The 25,870-nt window shown below is 37.9% G+C and overlaps 1 protein-coding gene across 3 annotated transcripts in view; it reads left to right on the plus strand.

The window, feature by feature from the left end:
- The window catches only part of TRPC6 (transient receptor potential cation channel subfamily C member 6), a 101,537-nt gene that overhangs the window by 66,479 nt on the left and 9,188 nt on the right, over window positions 1-25,870 (plus strand). For 2 of the 3 annotated variants that reach the window (XM_054056499.1, XM_054056501.1), the window contains exons 3-9: window positions 1,503-1,688; window positions 3,701-3,865; window positions 9,598-9,811; window positions 11,647-11,874; window positions 14,992-15,256; window positions 16,924-17,119; window positions 18,816-19,019. In XM_054056499.1, the coding sequence (XP_053912474.1) occupies window positions 1,503-1,688; window positions 3,701-3,865; window positions 9,598-9,811; window positions 11,647-11,874; window positions 14,992-15,256; window positions 16,924-17,119; window positions 18,816-19,019 (1,458 nt within the window). The remainder of the gene's footprint in view (window positions 1-1,502; window positions 1,689-3,700; window positions 3,866-9,597; window positions 9,812-11,646; window positions 11,875-14,991; window positions 15,257-16,923; window positions 17,120-18,815; window positions 19,020-25,870) is intronic. The other variant, XM_054056500.1, reaches the window with a different exon arrangement.

The raw sequence follows: 25,870 nt of genomic DNA on the forward strand, positions 1-25,870 counted from the left end.
AATGTTTGCATCCATTGAAGTAAAGTGAAATGTAAAACTTGGATGCAGTTCTTTGATATATCCAAGTAATAAACTGGTATTATGGTGTTGTGAGTAATAAAGCACCAACACGCATGAAGTGCACCCTTGGCAGATAAATTAGGGTACTCTGTATACTCAAAATAATGGCTTCTCTACCACGGTGCGCATTAGATGGCAGTTAGTGTGAAGGAAGTAATTAAAAAGAAGGGACTGAACAGAGACTAAGAGTAGAAGATGAGGAAATACTGTGAAGAATAGACTAGAAGATGGGAAATGTCTCACTAATAAAAATATCCATATTTTGAACATGAAATAGAGACTAAATGAGCAGCCTTGTTTGATGTGTGGTGACTGGCATTTTTTTTTCATTCTTTTGTTTTGGAAAAATTCTGCAGTAATATAATGTTTTTAAGACACTAAAATCAGCAGAGATCACAAAAGTATCAATGATATCATATGTAAGTAATTATATATCAGTTATATATCATGTATGAGTAAATCTCTCATGAGAGCCAGGCTGGGGCAATATATCTGTATGTATGTTTTAGCTTTAGATAGTTATCTTTATATCCACCTAACTCCTTATCTGTCTAGCTGTGTTCATCTTTTCTGACCCTAACACAGCTGTAAGTAAGAAGTGGTTAATGAATATGAATTGCAGTGATCAAAATATTTGGGTTTTGTTTTGACTTACACCTTTTGGAAAACCGTGACTGAGATTAATATTTGGTAGTTAAAGCCATAAGCAACTGAATTTGCCATTGTAGAACAATATTTAGGCTCTCATGGTGAAGTCTGTCTACAGATCTTTGATACAGAGAGCACTGACTTGAAGTTAGAGATGTGGTATCACTGTGCTGTCTGTGGCACAACTGACTGTTGCTGGAAAACAGCAATCAAATCTTGTGTTTGCAAGCTGGAAGAGGTGTTGGAAAATGAGAAAGATAAGATTTATGAGAATAATTCAAAGCCTAAGAAAATTCAAAATATTTATGTAATTCTTGGGGAGGTTGGGAAGTTGTTTAGACATGTTCCCTGTAGGATAGTCGTTTTGTCCAATTGAGATCTCTACATCTTAGCTAGTTATCTAGACTTCTGTGACAGTCAGTGAATAGAAAAATTCCCCTGTGCTATTCATCTAAATAGTCATTAAAATATGCCATACAATGTTTCAGAAAGTAGGTGGGTTTTTTTGCTTTTAGTTGTCTCTAAAGCAAGCCTAGAGAAGTTAATTCAGGTGTCAAAATTGATAATGTGGATGTCGAAGATAACGAACGTCAGACGAAGCCTGCTTTTTGAGCATTCAGTAGATACCTGATAAAACAGTCCTGTTAATCTACTAGGAAAAAAAAAAACAACAAAAACATAACAAGGTGCAAACAAACTGCTGATGCTCACAGATGTGCAGATGGGATGTAGAACTATTTCTGTCATGTTAGGTCTAAACAGCGAGTTATCTCCTTTCTTCTTTTCTTTTCTAGAATGATTACAAGAAATTGTCTATGCAATGCAAAGATTTTGTAGTTGGACTCCTTGATTTGTGCAGAAATACAGAAGAAGTGGAAGCTATTTTGAATGGTGATGTAGAGATGAGCCATAACAATGGAGAACATGGTCGCCCCAGCCTTAGCCGCTTAAAACTCGCCATTAAGTATGAAGTTAAAAAAGTAAGCAATTATGTTGATCAAACAGACTTGTCATTATAGTGGTATTAAATCATGCTATTATTAAATATTCAGGTATTGATAGCCTCTGACACTTAAATGAACATTTGGGCCCTTCTGAACTGTGTATTTTACAAGCAAAAGAATACTTGCCCCAAACTGTTTGCGATATAAACAAGAAGCAGATATTCAGAGTGAATACTGGTCACACTGAGTATGAAAGCAAATGACTCGGAAAAAATTTGAAGCTATATGCAAAATTTGTAGATATTTACTTGTCTTTAGTTTTAATCTATTAAAAAAAAAAAGATGGAAGAAATTAGCAGTACTTCTGCCATCTGGAAAAATATAAGACTTAATAAAAAAAAGAGGATAGCACAGCAGTCCTGTGCACTGCACGATAGGAAATATTGATACGCATTTTTGGCAAGCTGTTGTGTCTTACTCAGAAAATTGAGAAACCTGTAAAATTGAGTGTCTGATGGAAAATATGTATTTGTCTGTATAGTTGTTCAGAGACACTATTTAGGAATTCCTGAATACAGGAGTTATCATCCATTCTTTGGGTTACTTCCATTTCTACTGTCTATTTAGTAATCTGGTCTGCATATAAAAAGTACTTTGTAGAACCAGCTGAGTTAGTAGCTGCACCAAGACCCTTGAATTACCCAGGAAACTTCTCTTGGATAATACAGGTTTTAATGTTCCAGGTGACATATGTGTGAACCAGGGAGAAATTATTTGTGTGATGATGTTTGTTCAACCAAAGATCAAGAGGATACAGTTCAGGGATACACTCCAAAGTAGGTTTCTCAAAAGTAGGTTACCCTAAAGTAGAGCTATCTCCTGACAGAGTAGCAAGACCTTTGATAAAACTTTTCCTACGTAATGAAATGGATCCGATCAACAATGTGAAAATTAACAATATCTTTTTTTTAACCAAAAAAAAAAATAAAAATCAGGATTTTTAAAAATCCACTGTGAACAGATCTAATTTGTCAGGGAAGAGTTTCAGCTATTTTTACAAAGATATTTTTCTGGGCTGAACCTTAAACACTTATATATGAGGAGCATTCATGTATTCATGAAGGGAGGAAAAGAAGAAAAGCATTTTGATTGAGGAGCACCTACCTGCATATGAACACAAACCTGCGAAACACTTGGCACGCGACGGTCACCAAAGAGAACTGAAACAACTTTTGAAGGGAAGATATCACATTGTCCTTGTCCTTCATAGTATCTGAGTCTTAATCCTTCCTTGAATATGGACTTTCTTTCAACACTTTCTCTTGCCCGAATAAAGACGTTTCTTGCACTTTCAGGCAGTTGTCCTTTAAATACAGAGTACTATTCAAGAAAAAATATATTGGGTTCAGTTAAATTTTTAATCATATTTCCTGGTTTAAACTTAAAAAAGTACCGTGAAAAAGAGTCTGCTATTTATTTATATTTACCTTGGTAAGATGCTTCTTTTACTCTTCAAAGGTTTTGATTAAAAAAGAGGTTTAGAGACCAAACTTTGGTTTAGCAGAGTTTGCCCAAAAGATTCCAGAACCAAGTTATAAATAGTTCTTAGCTGATTACCTGCAAAAGTGACAGCTGTCTTCTTATGCCAGCTGAAAGAAATGGTTTTCTTCACCTTAGCGTGTGAAAATATGGCATATTCTTTCTGTCATAACTAAAGACTGTATGGCATATATTACAGAACAGAAAGACTACAGTTTGGACTTTCTGAGATAGCAACAAGAAAATATAAATGTGAAAAACAAGTAGAGTTTGCCTACTGAAGTTTATAAAAGTTTTTAAAATTAAATGATTTATTGTTGCTGATAGCAACATGCCTGCATTCTGGGAGACTGCAGTTATCAAAAACTCTTTTCTTACACCCTTGTTAATGTTCCTTTGAAAGAGTTTTTTGCTATTCCCACGTTCCTAATGCACTTCATAGCTGTTACTTTAATAAAAGATACTCTCACAGCAATGTTGTTTTGTTTTGCTCCTTTTCTTTGTTACAGTTTGTAGCACATCCAAACTGCCAGCAACAACTTCTTTCAATCTGGTATGAGAATTTGTCTGGTTTACGGCAGCAGACCATGGCAGTGAAGTTTCTGGTGGTTCTTGCTGTTGCAGTAGGACTGCCATTCCTTTCAATGGCTTACTGGATTGCTCCCTGTAGTAAGGTCAGTCCGTGAAATTTCATAATGACCTTTTATTAACTCCTATATTATCTATATGTAGTTTCCTGTTTAACAGAGGTGAAGGATGGGTATCAATTAAAGAATACTTCAGAAACACGTTGTTTTAAAGATGAGTTAAGATGGAATGGCTGCAGGATTGCATGTATTTAAGAGAGGTAATTGTGTTAAGTGCAATGTATATTAAATTGAATTACAATGAATGACCAAGAGTCGCTTTGTAGAAATTGTCATTTAAAAGCAATGAGTCAAACTGTTCTTCACTTAGTTGTTGCTTTAGCTAGGAAGATGCGGAGGATCCTCATTTCCCATTGACTTGGAGCTAGACTAAGTTCAAGCTGTAGGTTGATTTCCGTTACCTCAATTTTACTTTTTACTACTAAAAATTAGTAGATAAAAGTTACTGAAACATGAATGCCAAAAATTAAAACAATCATCATCAGTTTTCTAAAAGTCAAAGCGAACTCTGTTGACTGGTTAAGACAGTGCTAATGCTCATTATATTTCATGAGTTTATTAAAGCTATCACACAGCCTCCTCAGCATCCATTTATAATGTGCTCTTTGGATCTGGATGCTACCATTCTATTTGTTTTGGATGATGTATACTATGGAAAAACTTTCCACTGAAGATAAGCTACAAGTTCTGACCTCTTTAAACTTTGTATTGAATCTCTGTTTTAATTTTTCACTATCCATTTTAAATGGACACTGATGGAAAATTTCCCTTGAGAGTATATTAGAGGGAATAAATGGGATCCTATAGATATTATTCAACACGTTACAGTATAACATCCATGATTTTAGCAGGTCAAATCATGTGCACATACAGTGATTTCAGGGGAGAAGGAAGATTGAAAGAAAGAACTGATGTCTTTGTGGTTTGCTATTTTTATATTTTTCTCTGAGAGGAGAAAGATGGGCGACTTCTGTTTTGTGAAATTTTTCATTTCTTTCAGCTTGAACAATAAAAATCAGTTATATCATTTTCACTTTTCTGTGTAGTATAGACGAGGATTTTTATTAATACTTCTGTCTTAAAACATACATTGAGATTTAACGTACTACAATAATTGGTTTTCAACTATAGCGGTGATTTGTCTATTTGTTATTTTCCTTTTTCTGGAACGAGTCCAGAGGAGCGCTACAAAGATGATCTGAGGGCTGGAGCACCTCCCATATGAGGACAGGCTAACAGAGTTGGAGTTGTTCAGCCGGGAGAAGAGAAATCTTCAATGAGACCTTATAGCAGCCTTCCAATAGCTGAAGGGGCTACAAGAAAGCTGGGGAGGGACTGTTCACAAAGGTTTGTAGTGATAGGACAAGGGGCAATGAGTAGAAACTGGAGAGGGGCAGATTTAGACTAGGCGCAAGGAAGGATTTCTTCACAATGAGGGTGGTGAGACACTGGCACAGTTTGCCCAGGAAAGCTGTGAATGCCCCATCCCTGGAAGTGTTCAAGGCCAAGTTGGATGGGGCCTTGGGCAGCCTGATCTGGTGGGACATGTCATATCCCTGCCATGGGCAGGAGGTTTGAACTGAGTGATCTTCAAGATCCCTTCCAAACCAAACTATTGTATGATTCTATGACTCTAAGATTCTTTTTCAATGATTTATTGGATCTTAAAGTAATTTTGAACTATTCTGAAAAAGCTATTTCAGAGTAGCTTTTTAAAGTCAAGGTTCAAGGAACAACATCATTTAAAGTTTCACTTCCTCTGTTGCTGTTTAATCATCTCATAGCGTGAATCATGTTTAATACTTTTTTTTCATCATATTTTGCAAATGTAAAATCTAATCCACCTTTTTCACCAGATGCGATTTCTTATCTTATGTTTCACTCATACTTCAAAATTTGATTCTTCTGGTTTTTGAAGACAAAATGTTTAATTTCAGTGTTTAATTTCAGGATAGGATGGCTCCAATGCAGAACATGACCTGTATCAACAGAGCCCATTCTGTGTTTGAATTTATGGAATTTTATAAAATTCTTTTCCTCCTACCAAGATGAAATACTCTTTCTTTCTCTATATATGGGCACAGAGACAGAACAGAGGGAGTACTCACACTGTCTGTGGTAAAAATAACAGTTTGCAGTAGAAGTATTCTGACACATTTCTTTGTATTCTCACAACGTGGCCCTGAGAAAGGCAAAAATGTCTTTATGTCATTTTCACCATCTCACTTAGTTGCCTGTATAGATGATCAGTTTCCTCTTTAGGAAAAAAGTTAATTTGAGCTTGGACCATAGATGCTGAATTGAGTTTCAGGTCTGGAAGAAATTTCATAGAAGTATGTGACAAAGTTCCATTGATTTGACAGGAATTCTGTAGTGTCAGATGCTGAAAAGAATTAAGATTACCTGTTATTTGTTTGTTGGCCAGCAATCCACCTGGAGGCATTCCACGGTTTTGTAAACCATATACTTGACATTTCTAATCGGTAATTCAGTGTAACTACTGACGTAATTAACCAAAAGCTTTTAGAATACTGTTTTATCACGTCATTTTGAAAGAATAAAAGCTTTTTTCAGTTATCTCCAGGAATCTCTAATGTCTGTGCTCTTCAGCTCTAATTAATAATAGAATTTAGATTTTTAGGTTTATGAATTCATAAGCAATTCATCCAGCCCTTGGACAAGATGAGGGATGTGAATTAGAAATTGAGTCTTCTTTTGTAGTTTCCAGACACCTGGGGTTGGCATTTCTGAAGAAGTAACTTCGTAAGTCCCTACATGCTTTCTAGAAGCATATTCTGAGGACCATGCACATTCCTCTTTTGCACTGTGGTAGAGGAGAATAAATTGAACATTATGTCCATTATATGAAGAGTTAGGAAATTGTTTTTTCTAAAAAATGAATATGCATTATCTCTCTTTTTGCTACCAGGGCTTTTCTCCTTTGTGATATATGCACTACCTGGAGTCCTATTTTGTAATTTCTTATCAATGCCATACTCCATAATGTTACAATATTGATTGTTTCTGCATAATCACAAAGGTGGGGTAATGTCAGACAATGACTCCAGTCACTAGCAATGTCAGGTGGCCGGGCCCAACGAGTCGTGGCAAATGAAGCTAAATCCAGTTGGAAGCTGGTCATGAGTGGTGTCCCACAGGGCTCAGTGCTGAATCCAGTTCTGTTCAATATCTTTATCAATGACCTGGATGAGGGGATTGGATGCATCCTTAGTAAGTTCTTGGATGGCATTAAGCTGGGAGGTAGTGTCAATCTATTTGAGAGTAGGGAGGTTTTGCAAAGGGATCTGAATAGGCTGGATCAGTGGTCTGAGATCAACGGTATGAGGTTCAGCAGGGCCAAGTGCTGAGTCCTGCACCTGGGATGCAACAACCCTGTGCAGCACTACAGGCTTGGGGAAGAATGGCTCAAGAGCTGCCTGGTGGAGAGGGACCTGGGGGTGTTGGTTGACAGCTGACTGAACATGAGCCAGCAGTGTGCCCAGGTGGCCAAGAAGGCCGATGACATCTTGGCTTATATCAGAAACGGTGTGGCCAGTAGGACCAGGGAAGTGGAAGTGATTCTACTCTAGTACTTAGCACTGGTGAGACGGCATCTCAAATACTGTGTTCAGTTTTCGGCCCCTCACTACAAGAAAGACATTGAGGTCTTGAGGAATGTCCCAAGAAGGGCAGTGAAGCTGATGAAAGGGCTGGAGAACAAGTCTTATGAGGAGCAGCTGAGGAAACTGAGAAACAGCCTAGAGAAGAGGAGGCTGAGAGGAGACCTTATCACTGTCTACAACTCCCGGAAATGAAGTTGTGGAGAGGTGGGAATTGGTTTCTTCACCCAAGTGATAAGTGATAGAGCAAGAGGGAATGGCCTCAAGTTGCAGCAGGGGAGGTTCAGATTGTATATTAGGAAAATCTTCTTCAATTAAGGGGTTATCGGGCCCTGGAACAGACTCCCGAGGGAGGTGATTCAGTCACCATCCCTCGAGGTATTTAAAGGATGTGTAGATTAAGTGCTTCAGGATATGATTTAGTACTGGGCAGGTGCAGTTGGATTGCATGATCTCAGATTGGTCTTTTCCAATCTAGGGATTCTATGATTCTATATACAGACAAATACATGTCAAAGTATGCACAGTATAACTATTGTGTATCTTGTCCTAACCCAAACCAACCTATAAATCACTCTTCCAAAACTATAGCAAACGAAAGTCACAGAGGGTCAGAAACCAGAAAAAAAAAACCAAACCAAAACCCGAAACAAAGCCCAATCAAACTACAGAAAGGGATTCGGAGCATTTAGATTATGTCTAAATGTCTGTGCAATGGGAGGGGATTTAATATGTCAAAATACACAGTGAAAGTGTATTAAGGAGGGATTCTAGTTTATAGAGAAGTCCAAACTATCAAGGTTATGCACTTGTCTTTACATGTTGCTCTTTCTGTCCCTGATTCTTATTTTCTGACCGATATCTTCTCCATAAATACATTCAGAAAAAATAATTCAGATAAATTGATCTTATTGAATGAGAAACAGTGTGAGTGTCATGGATTTGCAAAATAATGTAAAAGAGGAAGAAGGTCGAATTTTGTGCCTGGTAATCTTGACAGTGTTCCTTTAACAGTATCTTTACATGTGTCTGATTTTCTTCATGTTATCTGTATTTTGAGACCTTACCATTGCATCCTCGGTTGTATCCTCTTACTGTGTTTCTGTAAAAGCTGATTATAGGGACATCAGAATTCTGAGTTTGATATTGAAAGAAGCGTACCAACAATGTGAATGCCAGTAACTTATCTTTCTGCTTTCCCCTCCATTTTCCAGACATCATATTCTATATCTCAGCTGAGATCCATGATACTTGCTTTCAATCCTTTCCAAGAAATTTTTGTCAGATATAGGTACTGTCTTCATGTAAAATAAATATTTTTTACAGCTGCCAACTAAGACTTTTACTATTAATAGAGGCACTCGAAAAAATAGTAAATAATTGCTAAATATTCAGCCTTGTGTGAACTTGTATGAAACTTCTGGGTTTTTCAAGTGTGGCACTAAATCATTTTAATGTTGTTCTTCATTGTCACAAAGTTTGGGACATTTCCATTAAAGGAGTCAGGTTAAGACACTACAGAGCCCCATGGCAAGGCGTTGGGACTAGATGATCTTTAAGGTCCCTTCCAACCCAAACCATTCTATGATTCTATGATAAGCACAACCTTTTGAGGCTTCATCACTTTTTTTTTTTTTTAGAAGAAAATAAGTTGGGAAAACTGCACAATAATAATGCTAAATTGAGCATCCTGTCAGTCAAGAAACAGAATTCGTTATTCATAATTCACTCCTGGTGACAATTTAATGCTTTCTGTAAGTGTCAAAATCTCATTTTCTTTGGTGCCTCTTAAAGATGACTAGCAGGCAATAAATTCAACAGCTATAATAAATTTTTGTTTTGATAACCTGTAATAGACATAGATGCCATAACATAATTACAGAATTATTTCAAAACACTGAGGTAAAAATACGTATATGGTGAAACTGATAGATTACACATCTGAAAACGGAAAATAAGTGGAAACTTTTAAGGGCGACTTTCAGCACGGCATCATAGTGCACAACTTTTTCCAAGTATCTGTTCCTGTGTGTTATTGAAATATTGAATTATTTATTTTTCTGTGTTACTGTTCTTTTTACACGTCTGTTTTGGAAGAAGACAATGCAATATCCTTGTGTTTCATAACCTCTGTTGCAGCTGGGGAGGATAATGCGTGGACCATTTATGAAGTTCGTAGCCCATGCAGCCTCTTTCACCATTTTTCTTGGTCTACTTGTCATGAATGCAGCTGACAGATTTGATGGCACCAAACTCCGGCCTAATGAGACAACAGGCAATGTAAAACAGCTATTTAGGATGAAAACGTCCTGTTTCTCATGGATGGAGATGCTCATTATTTCTTGGGTAATAGGTAAAGATTAATTTTTGCTTAAACTTGTCTTGCTATGTTTTCGGTGAGGCTGGACCCAATTTAATCCTTCCTATTAAGGATTACAACAAAGGCAGTTTAGTCAACTGGCTGCATTCCTATGTTGGCCTGAGGGTTCATGGAAGTTATCAGGATTCACATGTGCCTAGTTAATCGCAAACATTCAGGTTAAGCATTTAAGTGAAAGCTACATCATCTGAATGTCAATGATTTTAGCATTATGGATATTAAAGGAAAATGTCTTACCAGTTTTCTGGGTTTTTTTAGTTGGGCTGTGTCAGCTCCCAAAGGGAAAGACTTCCACATCACGGGCCAGGTTTTTGTGTCCAATTGTCTTTTTCTGCTGATAATCTCTTATTTTGCAAGCATGCCTGCAGAATTCATAGTATATAGCTAAATATGTTATTAGTTGACCAAAGAGAAGCAGAATATATACCTCTGAACATTCAGCATTAGATTTTTCCATCCCAACATAGGAATGAAATGAATACTCTGAATTGTACTCTGAGCTGATCCATTCAATTTGGCGATGCAGTTGATTCAGCATAAGAACTTGAGCACAGACACTCAAAATATATAGCTGTCCGATTCTTAATTAAAGGTCTAATATCCTTTATTCCAATGGGGGTTAGATGCCCAAATATTTCATGGATGTTAAAGTTAAGACAGTAATACCGGAGAGTGATATTCAAGCTAAGCAAAATCTACTTCCGTTCAAGACCTTATGCATTTGAAATATCTTGCTCTTATGAGCTGTCTGTGATTGAAATTGAAGCCATTTGCACACCAGCTAATTCTTATAGCTTTAAAAGACATTGATAATCTTTATTTATTTAATCATAGAGCCATTTGTATTTTAATATAATTGTGCATTATAGGAACAATGTGGCACTTAGATTCCCAAATAGTCTACAAATATCAATGTTTTCATCTGATAATAAAGGTGTAAATAGTAATTTCCTATTTGTAAGTTCTAGATTTCTGATTAAATCTCTTATTTATTTCAGTGTCATGCAGAAGACACTTAATGAAAATTGACTCAGTGCATATAGATATATCATTGAATTTAATTACTGTAATTAACATTATAATTATCCTATCTGAAAATGATGAAAAATTTCTTCAGACAATTTGATAAGTACAAAAAATAGTGACATTATTTCAATTCAATTTTTTATAAACTCTCTTTAGATTATTAGAAGTGTAGTTCATGATTAAATAAATTTTATCTTGAAAAGGAAAAGTATTTGCTCAATAAAAAGAATGACATAAACTAATATTGTACTCCTGTATTTTATTATTAAGGCAGAATAATTAGGAATCAAACGGATACCTTTACCCTGTGAAAGAAGCATTAGTTATGGTTATTACTTCCATGGTTGTTTGTCACATATATTTGCAATTTCAGAAAAAATAGACTGTACCCAGGGAACTCTGCAAATAAGAAAATGTGAGTTCTGCTATTAGTTCTAACACTGCTATTTGATCATGCTGGAGCATTTCTGCTCTTTCAGTCTCTTTCTGAGTCTATAACAGATGGGAATACTCAGATCCCATTCTTCTCTTTGAAAGCTTTTGTAGTTGTACAGGAAAAAGCAGTATGAAAGATTGTTATTATTACTTCCATGAGAAAGTAGTACTGGAATGTATATGAAATGGCGATTTAAAGGATTTTACTTTGTGTTCAAACTGCCACTGACCAAAATAGTTTTGGATTTGACTGCAACCAAGAGCATACCCTACACACAATGAAATATAAAAAGAAACAAACATGAACATAAAAGAATACACTGTTTTCTCTGTTCTGTCTTATACAGGCATGATATGGTCTGAATGTAAAGAAATTTGGTCCCAAGGTCCGAAGGAATACCTATTTGAATTATGGAATATGCTTGATTTTGGTATGTTAGCAATTTTTGCAGCATCATTCATAGCCAGATTTATGGCATTTTGGCATGCGTCCAGAGCCCAGAACTTTGTTGATGCAAATATGAAAGATCTGACAAGTCCGACACTGGAGCCCAACATAAAATACTACACCTTGGGTAAGTTGATTCCACTTAACTAAGATTTACTTCTTGGAACAATACATTGATTTTCTATTAGTAAGACTCTTATACTTTAATTCCACAATGTACTGCTTAAGAAATTCCTGCCCCTTCTTCTCGTTCTCATCCCTACTACTTGATCACAGTTCTCTCCGCTCAGCTCATACCTCTCTTTGGGACTGTTCTAGATATCAGGCACTGAAATGATCTGAAATCAAATAATCTTGCTATCATTCCACGCATTTTCAAGGTTATTTTAACCCAGATAATTTCATTTGTTCAGTTACACATTAGTATCCTGCAAACACTTGTGTTGTGCCGGCACAACTGCAAATATGATGCACTATAGTGCAGGGGCAGAACTAAGCAATGAGGTACAGGAGTTTTTCAACCCGCTTTGCCAATATAACCAATGTATCTTTTGACCTTAGTCTAATTCTTTGCTCAGAAACTCTGTTATATTATTTTAATATTACTCAGTCCACTCTCTTTACCAGTAAGGGATGAAAATGTTAATAAAGTTGCTTGTCATATGTGAGAAATGACTAGAAGTTATTTTCCCCAAATGAGAAAAAATGAAGCTTTGTTTACTTGTGTTTACTCTCAATACTACCACGTCTCTCTTCCTTTTATTAGATATTTTTTCTCTAGATACTGAATTACACCAATTTCTATCTCTATTCTATGCCTTACTCTTTCCGGTAAGGTTGCGTTTCTTCATTATGCAGGCTATAAAAAAAAGCAGAGCAATTAATATATATAGTCTCAAACCCATTAAATCATAGTCTTATAAATTTTACTGGTAAGTTACAAATTTCACATAAGTTATAAAAGCAGCTAGTGAAATATTAATTCAGTTTTCAGTAACACCCACTTGAAGGATCTGCAAACAGGGGCTGTTGTTTATGTTCACAGTTTCTGGGTATGACAAGCATAAGTCTTGTACTCACTTTTACTATATAATACGGTACCATCTACAGGGGGAGTTTCTGTTGACATCAGTCATGAGTCATGACTTTGATATGCACTTAAGCATGTTTTAGTCTATACATGTACACTAAAGTCTACTTGGAAGACATTCATGTATGATAGTGCTAACATGGATAATATTAATAGTGAATATTTAATGCTACAACATTAAATAAATATACAGTGGACACCAAGCTGAACATGAGCCAGCAATGAGCCCTTGTGGCAAAGAAGGCCAATGATGTTCTGGGCTGAACTAGGCAAAATATTGCCAGCAGGTAGAGGGACATGGTCCTTGTCCTCTACTCAGCTCTGGTGAGGCCAGACCTGGAGTACTGTGTCCAGTTCTGGGCTCCTCAGTACAAGAGAGATGTGGTCACATTGCAGAGAAAGCCATGTGAAGATGATGAAGGGACTGGAACATCTCTTTAATAAGGAAAGGCTGAGGGACCTGGCGCTGTTCAGCTTGGAGAAGAGAAGGCTCAAGAGGGATCTCATCAACATATATGAATGCCTGAAAAGAGGACACAAAGCGAATGAATGGAGCCAGGCTCTTTTCAGTGGTTCCTAGTGATGGAACCAGAGGTAATAGGTCCAAACTGAAACACAAGAGATTCCGTCTGAACATCAGGAAACAATTTTTTGTTGTGAGGATGATCGAGAACTGGCACAGATTGCCTAGGGAGATAGTGGAGTCTCCATCCTTGGAGAAATTCAAATGCCATCTGGAACATGATCCTGGGCAACCAGGTAGTCCCACTGTAGCAGAAGTTTTGGTCCAGATGACCTGCAGATGTCCCTTTCCCACCTCAAACTTTCTGTGACAATACAGCTCATCTGGAAACCTAATAGACGTCTGACTTCTAGCCCATACTGAAATATCTGCCGTGTTTGATTTTAGTTACTGTAAAATCTGAGGCAAAGCTACTGTAAAGATGTCTGTTTAAGTGAAAATGTGCAGCCTTTTGCCATACAGACATTTTCTCATTTGCATATAATGTGTGGCAGGCTTTAGAGTGCAGACCTCAATAAACGAAAGAATATGCACATACCTACAAGAAACACACAGCAGCTAACAAGTCAATGAATATGTGATAACTGAGCCTTGTTATGTCTTTAACAAGAGTCATTCATTATTTTGTCACGATACATGAATACTTGTGCATGGCAGTAAATTCCTTGAAGAATATAATTTTAATCCCGAATTAATATTTTTCCAAATACCAGTGATTACCTTTATTGCAGTATAAATTATTTGTTTCATTTTTTGGCATTCGCGGTAGAATAAAAGCAGATGATAACACTGCTGTGATGTGGGAAACTGGGAAACCAATCCCAGGTAAACCTGTTCTCTTAGCCTGAAGCACAGCAGTGAATTAAACTTAAGCCTCCTACCTCATGGGAGAATGCCTTAATCTCCAGTTAGGATGTATCCTGAATGGTATTGCTTTGGGTTTAATCTTCTGACACTTTTCTATAAGTATATCTTTTAAGTACAGATTTGAACCTGAACATTCCTATTTTCAGTTCAGTGGGTTCCCTGTCAAACAGCAGTGTCATGTTCACCCATGATCAAGAGGATGTTCAAGTAATTCACACATGTGGATTAGCTTCAACAGAAGGGATTGATAGAAATGGTGATAGAAAAGGTGATGGAAATGGTTTTTGGTATATGCCAGGAAAGGTTCGTATATCACTATGAGTAAAAAGGGGAGTAGATAGAAAAGAAGTAGGGAAACATTATTGTTCCCATAGTTTTGGAGTTGTGGATGACCTTTAATGATCAAACCAGTTCCATTTGGATAGCTCAGACGAATCACATTTCTAATTTATTTTATTCAAATTTCATCACCTCACCCTGTAAGCTGAATTTTACTTAAATTCTCTAATAGGTTGAAATTCAACTCCCAAAAAGTTACCTCAGTGATCTTATGGCCCATCTTTATAATGGAGATCTAATAAGTACAGTCAACGGAGCTGTCAGATGGGTTTAGCACTACTAGCTCAATTCAGTTCAGTAAACATAAGTGACTAGTGCTGTTTTGGTTGCCTAGGATTTCTTCCCTCAACTCCGGCTGCTATTTCAGAAAGACCTTCCACAAGTATCTTGAAATACTGACAGAAATTCTCATTTCTCGTTTCTAGCCAGAATAAACTGGGATCCATCCGATCCTCAGATAATATCTGAAGGCCTGTATGCAATTGCGGTAGTATTAAGTTTCTCCAGAATAGCCTACATCTTACCAGCTAATGAAAGCTTTGGACCACTGCAGATATCACTTGGCAGAACTGTGAAAGACATCTTCAAGTTCATGGTGATATTTATCATGGTGTTTGTGGCTTTCATGATAGGCATGTTTAATCTCTATTCCTACTATCTGGGGGCAAAACAAAATGAAGCATTCACAACGTAAGTAGAGCATTAAAAATGTAATGATTGTGGACTATTTTTATGGAAAGTCAGTTACTTGCATTGTATGAATTGTTTATTAATTGTTTTATAAGGTTTGCATCTCTTAAAATTTCTTCTTAATCTTGGATTAAGTAGTAATTTTCTCTCTTGTTTTGGTGCTTAGAGGATATATTTAAAATCAGAGGATGAGCTCTTGACCCCAACACTACTATGATAAAACAGAAAAGAAAGGCTGGGAAGGTGAGATGTAGTTGCCCTTTACATAAGAGAGCAGCAGGAATACCAGTAGTTCTGCCTAGGATGATGAGCCCGCCAGAGTTTATAGGTCAGGATTAGAGAGCAAACCAACGTGGGTGATGGATGTCAGCTGTGGAATGCCTGATCAGAAGGACTGGAAGAAGTTTGTGGCCCTGGTCCTCATGGGGATTTTTAACCACCGATATCTGCTGGAGGGACAACACAGCAGGGCACAAGCAATATAGGAAGTTTCTAGAGGGCATTGACAATAACTTCTTAACACAGGGGATGGAGGAGCTGATGTGGAGAGGAGCTTTGTGACACTGACTTTTACAAAAATTTGAAATATTCTTGCTAGTAAAAAAAAATGGAAGTTTTAAGATAAATCTCTTGAGTGGAAACTCATTCTTTTCCATGTTCTGCAGCCCTTGCCCACTTATTTTCTAACTGTTATGATATTAAAGCTGTAGTTGATGTGAAGTATGCTCAACCAGGAACCAAATTTGGCCAAGAAGGGAAAAAAATTTACTACTATTTTATTATTATTAGTTCACACAATAGGTAAAGTACCTAAAACTACAATTCACTGGTAAAATATTATAAGCAGAGAAGTAAATTCACAACTGAAAATTAAAAGTTTCTTTTAACTTCTTTTCCTAACAATAACACAATAATATCCAAAATGTGCTTTGCAATGCTACTGCATTTTTGGATCTGGGAAAGTGACAACTCTTACTCAAAGCAAGAAAAGATATATCTTCAAACAGGTGGAGATAGATAGGAAAAGATACTTCAGAGGTTTGGACTTATGTTTTATGTATACATATAAAAAACCTGATTGAAAGTAAATACATGTATTTAAATGAACTAACCTGAAAAAAAACCCCTCAGTGTCCCCACACCATAGCTTATTACCCTTACCCTGGTGTTCTAAAATAGTGAAAATTGAGCTGGAGGGTTATGGTCTGTGACACTTATTGTTGGAAAAATGCTGATTTGCAGTCAGACATCCTATCTTCTTCACAGTTTCAGAATGCTAGTCATAGTAATGGGGAAATAATACTAAGTGAAATAATTGTATAATTAAAATAAAGTAAAGTATTTACTGGTTAATTATTTACATTCACATCCCCAGCGAACATGTAGCATGTAGTTAACAAGTGAATCTTTGTAATATATTTTGGAGAATGTATATATAATTCCTCAACTGAATCAGGTGTTTCTATTGGAATCTTACATTATGGCACAGCCTGTACCTATGAAATTATATAGTCACTTGTTTTGCATATTATCACTATGGTAGAGTTCTAGATTATGATAATGGAAAACTTTGTACAATGTCTGAAAATTGTAACTAGCAATTTATAAAATAAGAATATACAACTTTTCTTCAATAACATATACATGTGTTCAATTTCTCTTTTTAGTGTTGAAGAAAGTTTCAAGACATTGTTCTGGGCTATATTTGGACTCTCGGAAGTTAAATCAGTTGTCATCAATTATAAACACAAATTTATTGAAAATATTGGTTATGTCCTTTATGGAGTCTATAATGTTACCATGGTCATTGTCTTACTAAACATGCTTATCGCAATGATCAACAGTTCATTCCAGGAAATTGAGGTAAAAATTCCATTTCTGATGGGATATCACCACATTTACTCTTATAGCTAATTGTTTCAATCTTCTTCTTGACATCTTATTTAAGAAAAATAGCACATAGGCTTTTGGAATATAGTAGAACAAAATATTAATTCCACTGTAGGACAAAATAGTACTTCCACTGTACATTTTTATTATAAAATACGTGGAAATTACCCAACAGCATGTGCTTGCATTAAGAAGAACTAGACAAGACTACGAAGAAGCTGTTGAACTGTGTTATGTTCCTGAAGAGGATGGGGTACATTGTGTGAATCTTTCATTTGCCCGTTATTGCCTGTTATTATGTAGTTATTATTTGAGTAGTGTCCCTAATGCTGCAACGATGGTCTTGTTTCCTATGCCTTGAACTTGCAAGCTAGTCTAAAATATGCTTTTTTCTTCTATTTAAACAATAGTTGTTCTAGTCTTCTGCAGTGAAAAAAACTTTACCTGAGAGAGTAGTCAGCAGGGCTACTGAATATCAGCAGGTACTTTTGCATCCCATGGAAAACAAAGGGCTAAATTTTTACATTGTTTAGAGAAAAAAGAAGCAGCAGATCTCTAGGAGTTGGGTATCCCAGGCTTTCCTAAGCTGATGCCCTTGCCACAAAGCAGCAGACTCATGTTGCTTCACATGGCTCTGGTACCAGGTTTTGGGCTCTGATCTGGGGCAATAGCATTGTTCAGCTTGAGCAAGAGCCTCTGAACCTCTCTAGAGGGAAGTTCAGATTCTTCTGATTCAGGAGGCCACAGAATGAATGATTATCAGGTTCAGAGCAACAAAAAACATGCTATTATCCAAAAGTATGGTGACTTGACACAAACAGCTTCTAAAACCGTCTACAGCAATATTGAGTCATGTGCTTGAACGTGACGTCAATCCTTTCTGCAGAAAACCCTCTTGAACTTTACAGGGAGAAATAAAGTGAGTGTTTTGGGTATCGTAAATGTTAAACATAAACCATGGTGATGATAGCATACCTGATTTACTCATATATTCCAGCAAGTGGAAGGAATTAAGTAAGATTCACCTGATCTTTTTTAACTTCACAATTAAAGTAATAGAGTAAAATTGTAATTTAAAATTCTGACACTGCGTCTTCTTCACAAAAAAATATAATAGTCTAGCTGCTACAGAAGAGACCAGTAAGATAAGAAATCAGATCTGGTAGCCTCATTGAGTGATATACTTTTTTTTATGTCAAAGTGGAATTTTTCCTTTTTATTTACTGAGCATGACAGTGTTCCGAGCAAGCAAGCTACTCGGTCAAGCCCTAGTAGATGAGTTTGAGTGTTGCCATAAAGCTTTAACTTGGGAATTGCATTGTGTGCTTTTAAGTCAGAGGTTTTGTTCTTATCGGCGTGTTTACAAAGACTGCCAAACAAAGAGGTCTGTCTTTGTGATCCTGTATTGCAGACTACTAGCACTCACTCTGGAGTAACCAATCTTTAAATCAAATCCACTTTGTTCTCTTGTAATTCCATTTTAAATGGATAAAAAAGAATAGTTCCATTCATTGAAATTTGGTTCTCACAGATTATAAACAAGTTCTCGATCTGTTTGAAATTAACTTCAGCCAATTACATTCAAAAAACACATAAAGTTTAGCTAGAACATCTTTGATGGTCAAGGTGGTATTAACAGTGCATTAACAGCCCTGTTTCTGTTTAATAGGATGATGCTGATGTAGAATGGAAATTTGCAAGGGCTAAACTTTGGTTTTCCTACTTTGAAGAAGGGAGAACTCTTCCAGTACCCTTCAACTTAGTGCCAAGTCCCAAATCTTTGCTGTATCTCCTCCTCAGAATCAAAAAATGGATTTCTAAACCATTTCTGTGTCAAAAGAAAAGCTTTCAAGAGGATGCAGAGATGAACAAGGTAATTGTGTAGTGTTTATAGTGACTGCTAATTTTAAAAGAGAAAACCAATTTTAACTTCTTTGTTCTGGTTGACCTGTTTTTCTTATGAATTTCCCAACATATTTAGTCCATGCTGAAGTGAATCACTATGTACAAGCTGAAATTCTTACTTTGTTTTTTTAATATAGTTATCCAGATCTGAAATCAGCTAAACCCAAAACTAGCGTTGTAAGTTTACAGTTCTTTCTGCTTCTTTTCACAAAATGAGAGAATAATTCAGGCTGGGAAGGACTCAGGAGGTCTCTGGTCCAGCCTCCTGCTCGCTGTAGGGTCAGCTCTGAGGCCAGGCCAAATTGCTCAGAGCTTCATCCGCCCAGACCTTGAGAACCTCCAAGGATGGAGACTGCACAACTTCTCTAGGCAGCATGTGTGACCGCCCGACTGTCCCTCATGGAGAATAAATTGCTTCTTCTACCTCTTATTTGGATTTGTCTATTTTCTCTCATCTTCCTGTCCTGCAGCACTGTGAAGAGCCCAGCTCTCTCTCCTCAGTGAACTCCACGTACACACTGGGCGCTCCTATTGGGTGCTCCTATTAGGTGTGCTTGAAGCTATTTCTGCTTCAGGCTGAACAAGCCCAGATTCCCCAGTGTCTTTTCACAGGGCAAGTGCTCCAGCCACAGAAATCTTAGTGATCCTCAGCCGAATTTGCAGCATTTTTTTAACATCTTTCTCACTGTCCCACAAGTTCCCCAGGTCCTTTTCTATAGAGCTGCTCCCCAGTCAGCCATCACCAGTCTATGTTGTTGAAAGAATTGTTGCTTCCCATCAGTTCACAGGGTTCCCATCAGCCCCATCATCCTAGATAGCATACCTATCCTCATGTCTATCAGCTGCCTCCTGTCAAATTTGGCTTTGTCTGCAAACTTGACAGGAGTACACTCCAGCACCTCTGACACCTGATCACTAATAAAGATGTTTAAAAGGGCAGGTCCCAGGATGAGACCCCTATGCTACAGTCTAAGCACAACCATCCAGCCAGGACATTGCCCATCTACTTGTCCAGCTATCCAGACAGTAGCCTCCTAATGTGAGTCCAAGAATATTGTAGGATTCAGTGTTAAAACTCTTGCTAAAGTCAAGGTAGGTGACATCTTTAGTTCTTCCCTCATCTGCAAATCCAGTCATTTTATCCGAGAAGGCCATCTGGATGGTCAGGCAGATTTTGCTCTTCACAAACCCACACTTGCTCTAACCAGTCACCATCTGGTCTTCCATGTGCCTAGAAACGTGCTCCAAGAGGATTCGGCCCATTATCTTAAAGGCTTGGGTAGTCTGTGGTTGCCCAGGTCATTACTTTTGGCCTTTTTTGAAGATGGTTTTGACATTTGTCTTTCGCTAACCTTTGGGGACCTCTCCCAGTCCCCATGTCCTGTCAAAGATGATAGCATCTTTGCAAGGATTTCCTATGCTGTTGAGCTCCCATGGATGCAACCCAATCCAAGGGACTTGCCTGGGTCAAGTTCTCTCAAGTAACCCCGGATTTAACGCCCCTCCACAGTCTCTCTACCCTCCTCACCCCTTCACTAAGCACGGAGGCCTCGCAAACTGTTGGTGAAGCACAAGGCAGAGAAGGCATTAAGTCTCTCAGCCTTACCTGAGTCCGCTGTCACCAAGCCTTATCTCAGTCCCTGCCTCACTGGGCAACAGGCCCATATTGTCCTTGTTCAGCTTTATACTGCTATTGTAGCAGTAGAAGCTCTTCTTACTGCCCTTGCAAATGTCACCTTAAGGTGATCTTTGTCTTTCCTAACACCACATACTTGAAGAGTTTCTTCCCTTTGTAGACTGTCTTTGCTTCCACTGAGAATGCAGCCTGCTTTTATTGTAAAACAATATCTGCTTTATGACAACTCAAGCACTTGAGTTGATTCATTGCTGTATTTCATGGACTTATTTAAAGGTTTTCTAGTCAGTCTGTTTTTCCTGCAGTGTCTTGTTGGATATTGAATTAATGGCTTTATGAGAACATAGCACATAGCGCATGGTGCTTGGTGTTACTGAGAGTGTGCAGACTGGCACTATGGTAACATTAGGGAAGAAGAGTTTTGCAAGACAACTGATCAGGCATAGTGAGTGGAAAGGTGGGCATATGATAACATTCACACAAAAATGCAATTACAGGCTTGTCATAGTGGCAAAATCAAATGTGTCAATTATGGAACTTTTAAATGTGGAAGGATCCTTGTTAAAATAGCAAGTATTCTGAGCAGAGACCTTCAAGGTTAGGAGTTCTTGAGTCTCTGGCAAGAGTCAGTAGGCTGGGAGTCAGTAGAGAAATAGTTATGCATTTGTCAGCTCTCTATCATCAATGTGACCAGAACTTTTTGCATCAGTTATTAGTTGAAGAGCAAAAGAAAGAAGAAATTGGTTTCTATCCTAGAAGGAAAAAATGGAGCTGTAGGGAAAAATTCTGTGCCTCTGACAAGCCTCTGCTCTTGGTTTAAGTTCATAATAGTTTATGAAAACAAACACAGATATTACAGACACTGTCACCAAAGTACAAATTATTAACTTCAGATGTCTCATGTGTGCTACTGGTAAGTTTTCCAGCATTTCCCAGATCTCACTTCATTTTATTTGAGAAATATAATCCTAATATATTTACGACCCGTAAGAGGTGATACTGCATTTGCTGGTGCTTTTGATGATTATAAAATTGGCAAAATTTTTCCTCAAGCTTCTTGATGCAAATTGATTTCATAATGTCCATGACTGATAAGCTCATCCCTGAAAAATCACAACTTTAAGGAGATGTATATAAACTTCAAATATTGTAATGGTGAGAAACAATTAATCAAAGCATTATTTTTTTCTAATTCATTTCATTTGTGACTTTGAAAAGGGCATGAGCGAGTTAGAAATTTGTTTTTAATAAATTTTTAAAATTAAATTTCTGTTCCCATAGGACAGATACTCTTAAAAATCCTATTCTTCACCCTAAGGAAGGAGGCTGGATTTTTATCATTCCTTTCCAAATCTATATTCAAATCTAGTAATTCAGATGGGTAGAAAGGTGCAGATTGTAGCAATTAATAGTTCTAGACAAAACAGTAACAGTTCTGTCTTCTTTTACAGCAGTCCCTCTGAAAGAGAGCTGTGAGGATGCAGCCATGGTTTATCAGTTTTTTTCCTAACCCTGAATTAATTTTTAGTCTTCAAATATTAATGCTTTCCACTCACTGCAGATTGTAGTATAACTAGTGCTAAATAAAATGTGCCTACTGCCCAGTGAAAGAAGCTATAAAACTGCAAATCAGATTTTAAGAAAAGCTTTTATGTTGAAAAACATAAAGCAGATGAGTCACATCATTAATTCCTCAGTTTTTGCAATGGGGTGACTGATATCTGCCCCATGATTACATCTTTACTTACCTTTTGGAGTGCTACATAATGTGGAGCTGACTTTGTCTGAATCTGTTAGATGCTGCCATCTTTTGCACTTCTAAAATGTCACTAATATTTTTTTGTGTCACATTTTGACACGCTGTTGATTATTCGTTATTGTTGAGACCACTCTGTGGCATCTTATTGCTCTCTTCAACTCAGAAGAAATGTCCTCAAAGTGTACAAGGGAAAGTTCAAATTAGACATCAGGAAAAAGTTCTTCACCAAAGGGGTTATCAGACACTGGAACAGCTGCCCAGGGAAGTGGTTGAGTCACCATACCTGGAGGTATTTAAAAGATGTGTGGGTGTAGATGTGGTGCTTAGGGATGCGGTTTAGTGGTGGACTTGGCAGTGTTAGGTTTATGGTTGGACTCCATGATCCTAAAGGACTTTTCCAACCTCAGTGGTTCTGTGATTCTGTGATCTTCTCAAAGGCATTCTCAGGCTTTGTGGCTGTCCGTGCTGAGCAGGTTCATGCTGCTGTGACTGCTGAGCAAGAAGTTACTTGTGCAAGAGGCTTCTGTAAACACAGAGATCTGTGCAAGGACAAGAAAAGATTTGGCAAGAGCAGACCTAAGATTTCATGGCTATGGCTCTGCTAGTAAAGGTGACTGAGAGCTTATCTGGGCACTGAGGCCAGTTCAGGAATGGCTTGCCCAATTTAAGCAGTTTTCCTCCCAAAATAAGGTTGCTGCAAGTTTTTGTCCCTAGACCATTCCAGCTGCCAGGCTGTGCCTAGGGAAAGAGTCAATTGCTCTAGTGCAAATCCTGCTTTGGAGGACAGCAAAAGTCTACCGATGGAAGACATTGGACTACAGTCCCCAGAAAAGTTAGCAAACGCTTAGGTTTACTGATTCAGACACAACCTGTGGGTCTTTCTCTTGCAGAACCCACATCTTCTCAGTGCAAAAACAGTAGCAGCACCAGAGTGAGCATAAGGACAAGAATTAAGATGGGAAAGATGAAAATTCTGGCCCTAGAGCAAAGTCTGCCCTGATTACCATTGGCAGAAAAAAATGCCAAATGCAGACAGTGCTAAAAGGCGAGTGGTTTACATAGCAGCGTTCAGAGTGTAGCATGCCAGAAACTTGAGACGTGTCTACATATAATAGTAAAGGTTGTGAAGTTCTTATCTTTCAGGCTAGAAAGTTCTTTTTGTTCAGGTTGGAAATAGTGTTTTAAACCTCCAGTGAACAAGGAATTAAAACCAAAAAGGGAAGAAATAAATGCAGAAAAAAAGAGAGTTTTAAAGAAACCTACTTTGTGTTTTATTCTAAATTGAAAAATTGCCCTGTGTTTGAGAAAGTTTATTGGTTAAGAGTCACAGAACTTGTTCAACTCCCTGAGCTAGAACCTCATAGTAGCAGATGATGTATTTAAGCCTTTTTCTTAAAGCATAGCACTTCAGAATAGAAATAAGGAACTTATCATTAAACTAGCTTTAAACCCTCATTCAAACAATAGAAACTATGCTAATTTTTATTTTCCTAGTATAAAACAATGTTTCTGAATTTTTCACAAGGGACCTCTGGTTTTGGGAGCACAAACGGAGTCATTTTCTGGGAACCCTCTCTTCTGTTCCTGGCACGTACAAGTTACTGTCATTCCAAGTCATCAGCTGCTTCTGAAAACTGGGATTTAACACTTTAATGAATTAATTACCTTACTGTTCTGATTGTATTGAATTCTAACACTATGCAATGACAAAATGAGAAGCAAGTTTAAGGAAGAAGGTGTTTCCTAAGAGCACTGGTCCATATGTGCTGCATTTCTTTCACACACCACCTCTGCAAGAGAGTAATTTTTCTTAGGGATTATATCATTGTTTTATTTAAATTACAGTTTTTTCCCTCAAGTTACAAATGTGTGGGTGTTCAATAGATATTAACTTAAAAATATGAATCCTAGTTCAAGCACTAATGTGATATGCTGCGTTTACTCTTGCAGTAATTTCTGGGAGAGGAAAAAAACACGGGCATGAAGCTTAAAGAGAGTTCAAAACTTTTGTGTAATACTGAAGTTATAATGAAATCTTGGCAATCTCTGCCACCAAGTGGTCATTCAGAAATGTACATTAGATGTTCTGTCCTGTTACTGTTAACACATAAACAGATTTAAAGAAGTTACACACTTCTGCTTTTCCTGCCAACTTTCAAGATGCAGTTGTAGTTAATTAAAACTATATTATTCTGTGCAAAAAATGCAGAGTGCTGAAAGGTCAAAGTTAAGATAAAGAGGTTGGATGGCCGGGCCCAGAGAGTGCTGGTAAATGGAGTTAACTCCAGCTGGAGGCCAGTTACAAGTGGGGTTCCCCAGGGCTCGGTACTGGGTCCAGCCCTGTTTAATGCCTTTATCAATGACCTGGATGAAGGCATTGAGTGCACCCTCAGCAAGTTTGTGGGTGACACTAAGCTGGGTGGAAGTGTGATTCTGATGGAGGGTAGGGAGGCTCTGCAAAGGGGTCTGAACAGGCTGGACCACTGGGCTGAGACCAATGGCATGAGGTTTAACAAGGCTGAGTGCAGAGTCCTGCACTTGGGCCACAACAACCCTATGCAGTGCTACAGACTAGGAGAAGTCTGGCTAGAAAGCTGCCTGAAGGAGAAAGGCCAGGGGATGTTGGTTGACAGCCGACTGAACGTGAGCCAGCAGTGTGCCCAGGTGGCCAAGAAGGCCAATGACATCTTGGCTTGTATTAGAAACAGTGTGATCAGCAGGTCCAGGGAGGTGATTCTCGCTCGATACTCAGCACTGGTGAGACCACACCTCAAATCCTGTGTTCAGTTCTGGTCCTCTCACCACAAGAAGGATGTTGAGGCTCTGGAGCGTGTCCAGAGAAGAGAAACGAAGCTGATGAAGGGGCTGGAGAACAAGTCTTATGAGGAGCGGCTGAGGGAACTGGAGTTGTTTAGCCTTGAGAAGAGGAGGCTGAGGGGAGACCTTATTGCTCTCTACAACTACCTGAAAGTAGGTTGTGGAGAGGAGGGAGCTGGCCTCTTCTCCCAAGTGACAGAGGACAGGACAAGGGGGAATGGCCTCAAGCTCAACCAGGGGAAGTTCAGGCTGGACATGAGAAAAAAACTTTTCACAGAAAGAGTCATTGGGCACTGGCAGAGGCTGCCCAGGGAGGTGGTCGAGTCGCCTTCCCTGGAGGTGTTTAAAGGATGGGTGGATGAGGTGCTGAGGGGCATAGTTTAGGGATTGATAAGAATGGTTGGACTCGATGATCCAGTGGGTGCTTTCCAACCTGATGAGTCTATGATTCTATGTTTCTATGATTCTACGATTCTGTGTTACAGTGCGTGTGGTTTTATAAGTTTGCAGTGTCTTATTTTACTCATTCCACCACATATTACTGATTTTTCTGTTTCAAGTGAAAATCAAGTTTTAGTTAAGCATTAGATTAACTTTTGAAGTGAGT

The sequence above is a fragment of the Cuculus canorus genome, chromosome 1 (genome assembly GCF_017976375.1).
Source record: "Cuculus canorus isolate bCucCan1 chromosome 1, bCucCan1.pri, whole genome shotgun sequence".
In the NCBI taxonomy this organism is placed as follows: domain Eukaryota; kingdom Metazoa; phylum Chordata; class Aves; order Cuculiformes; family Cuculidae; genus Cuculus; species Cuculus canorus.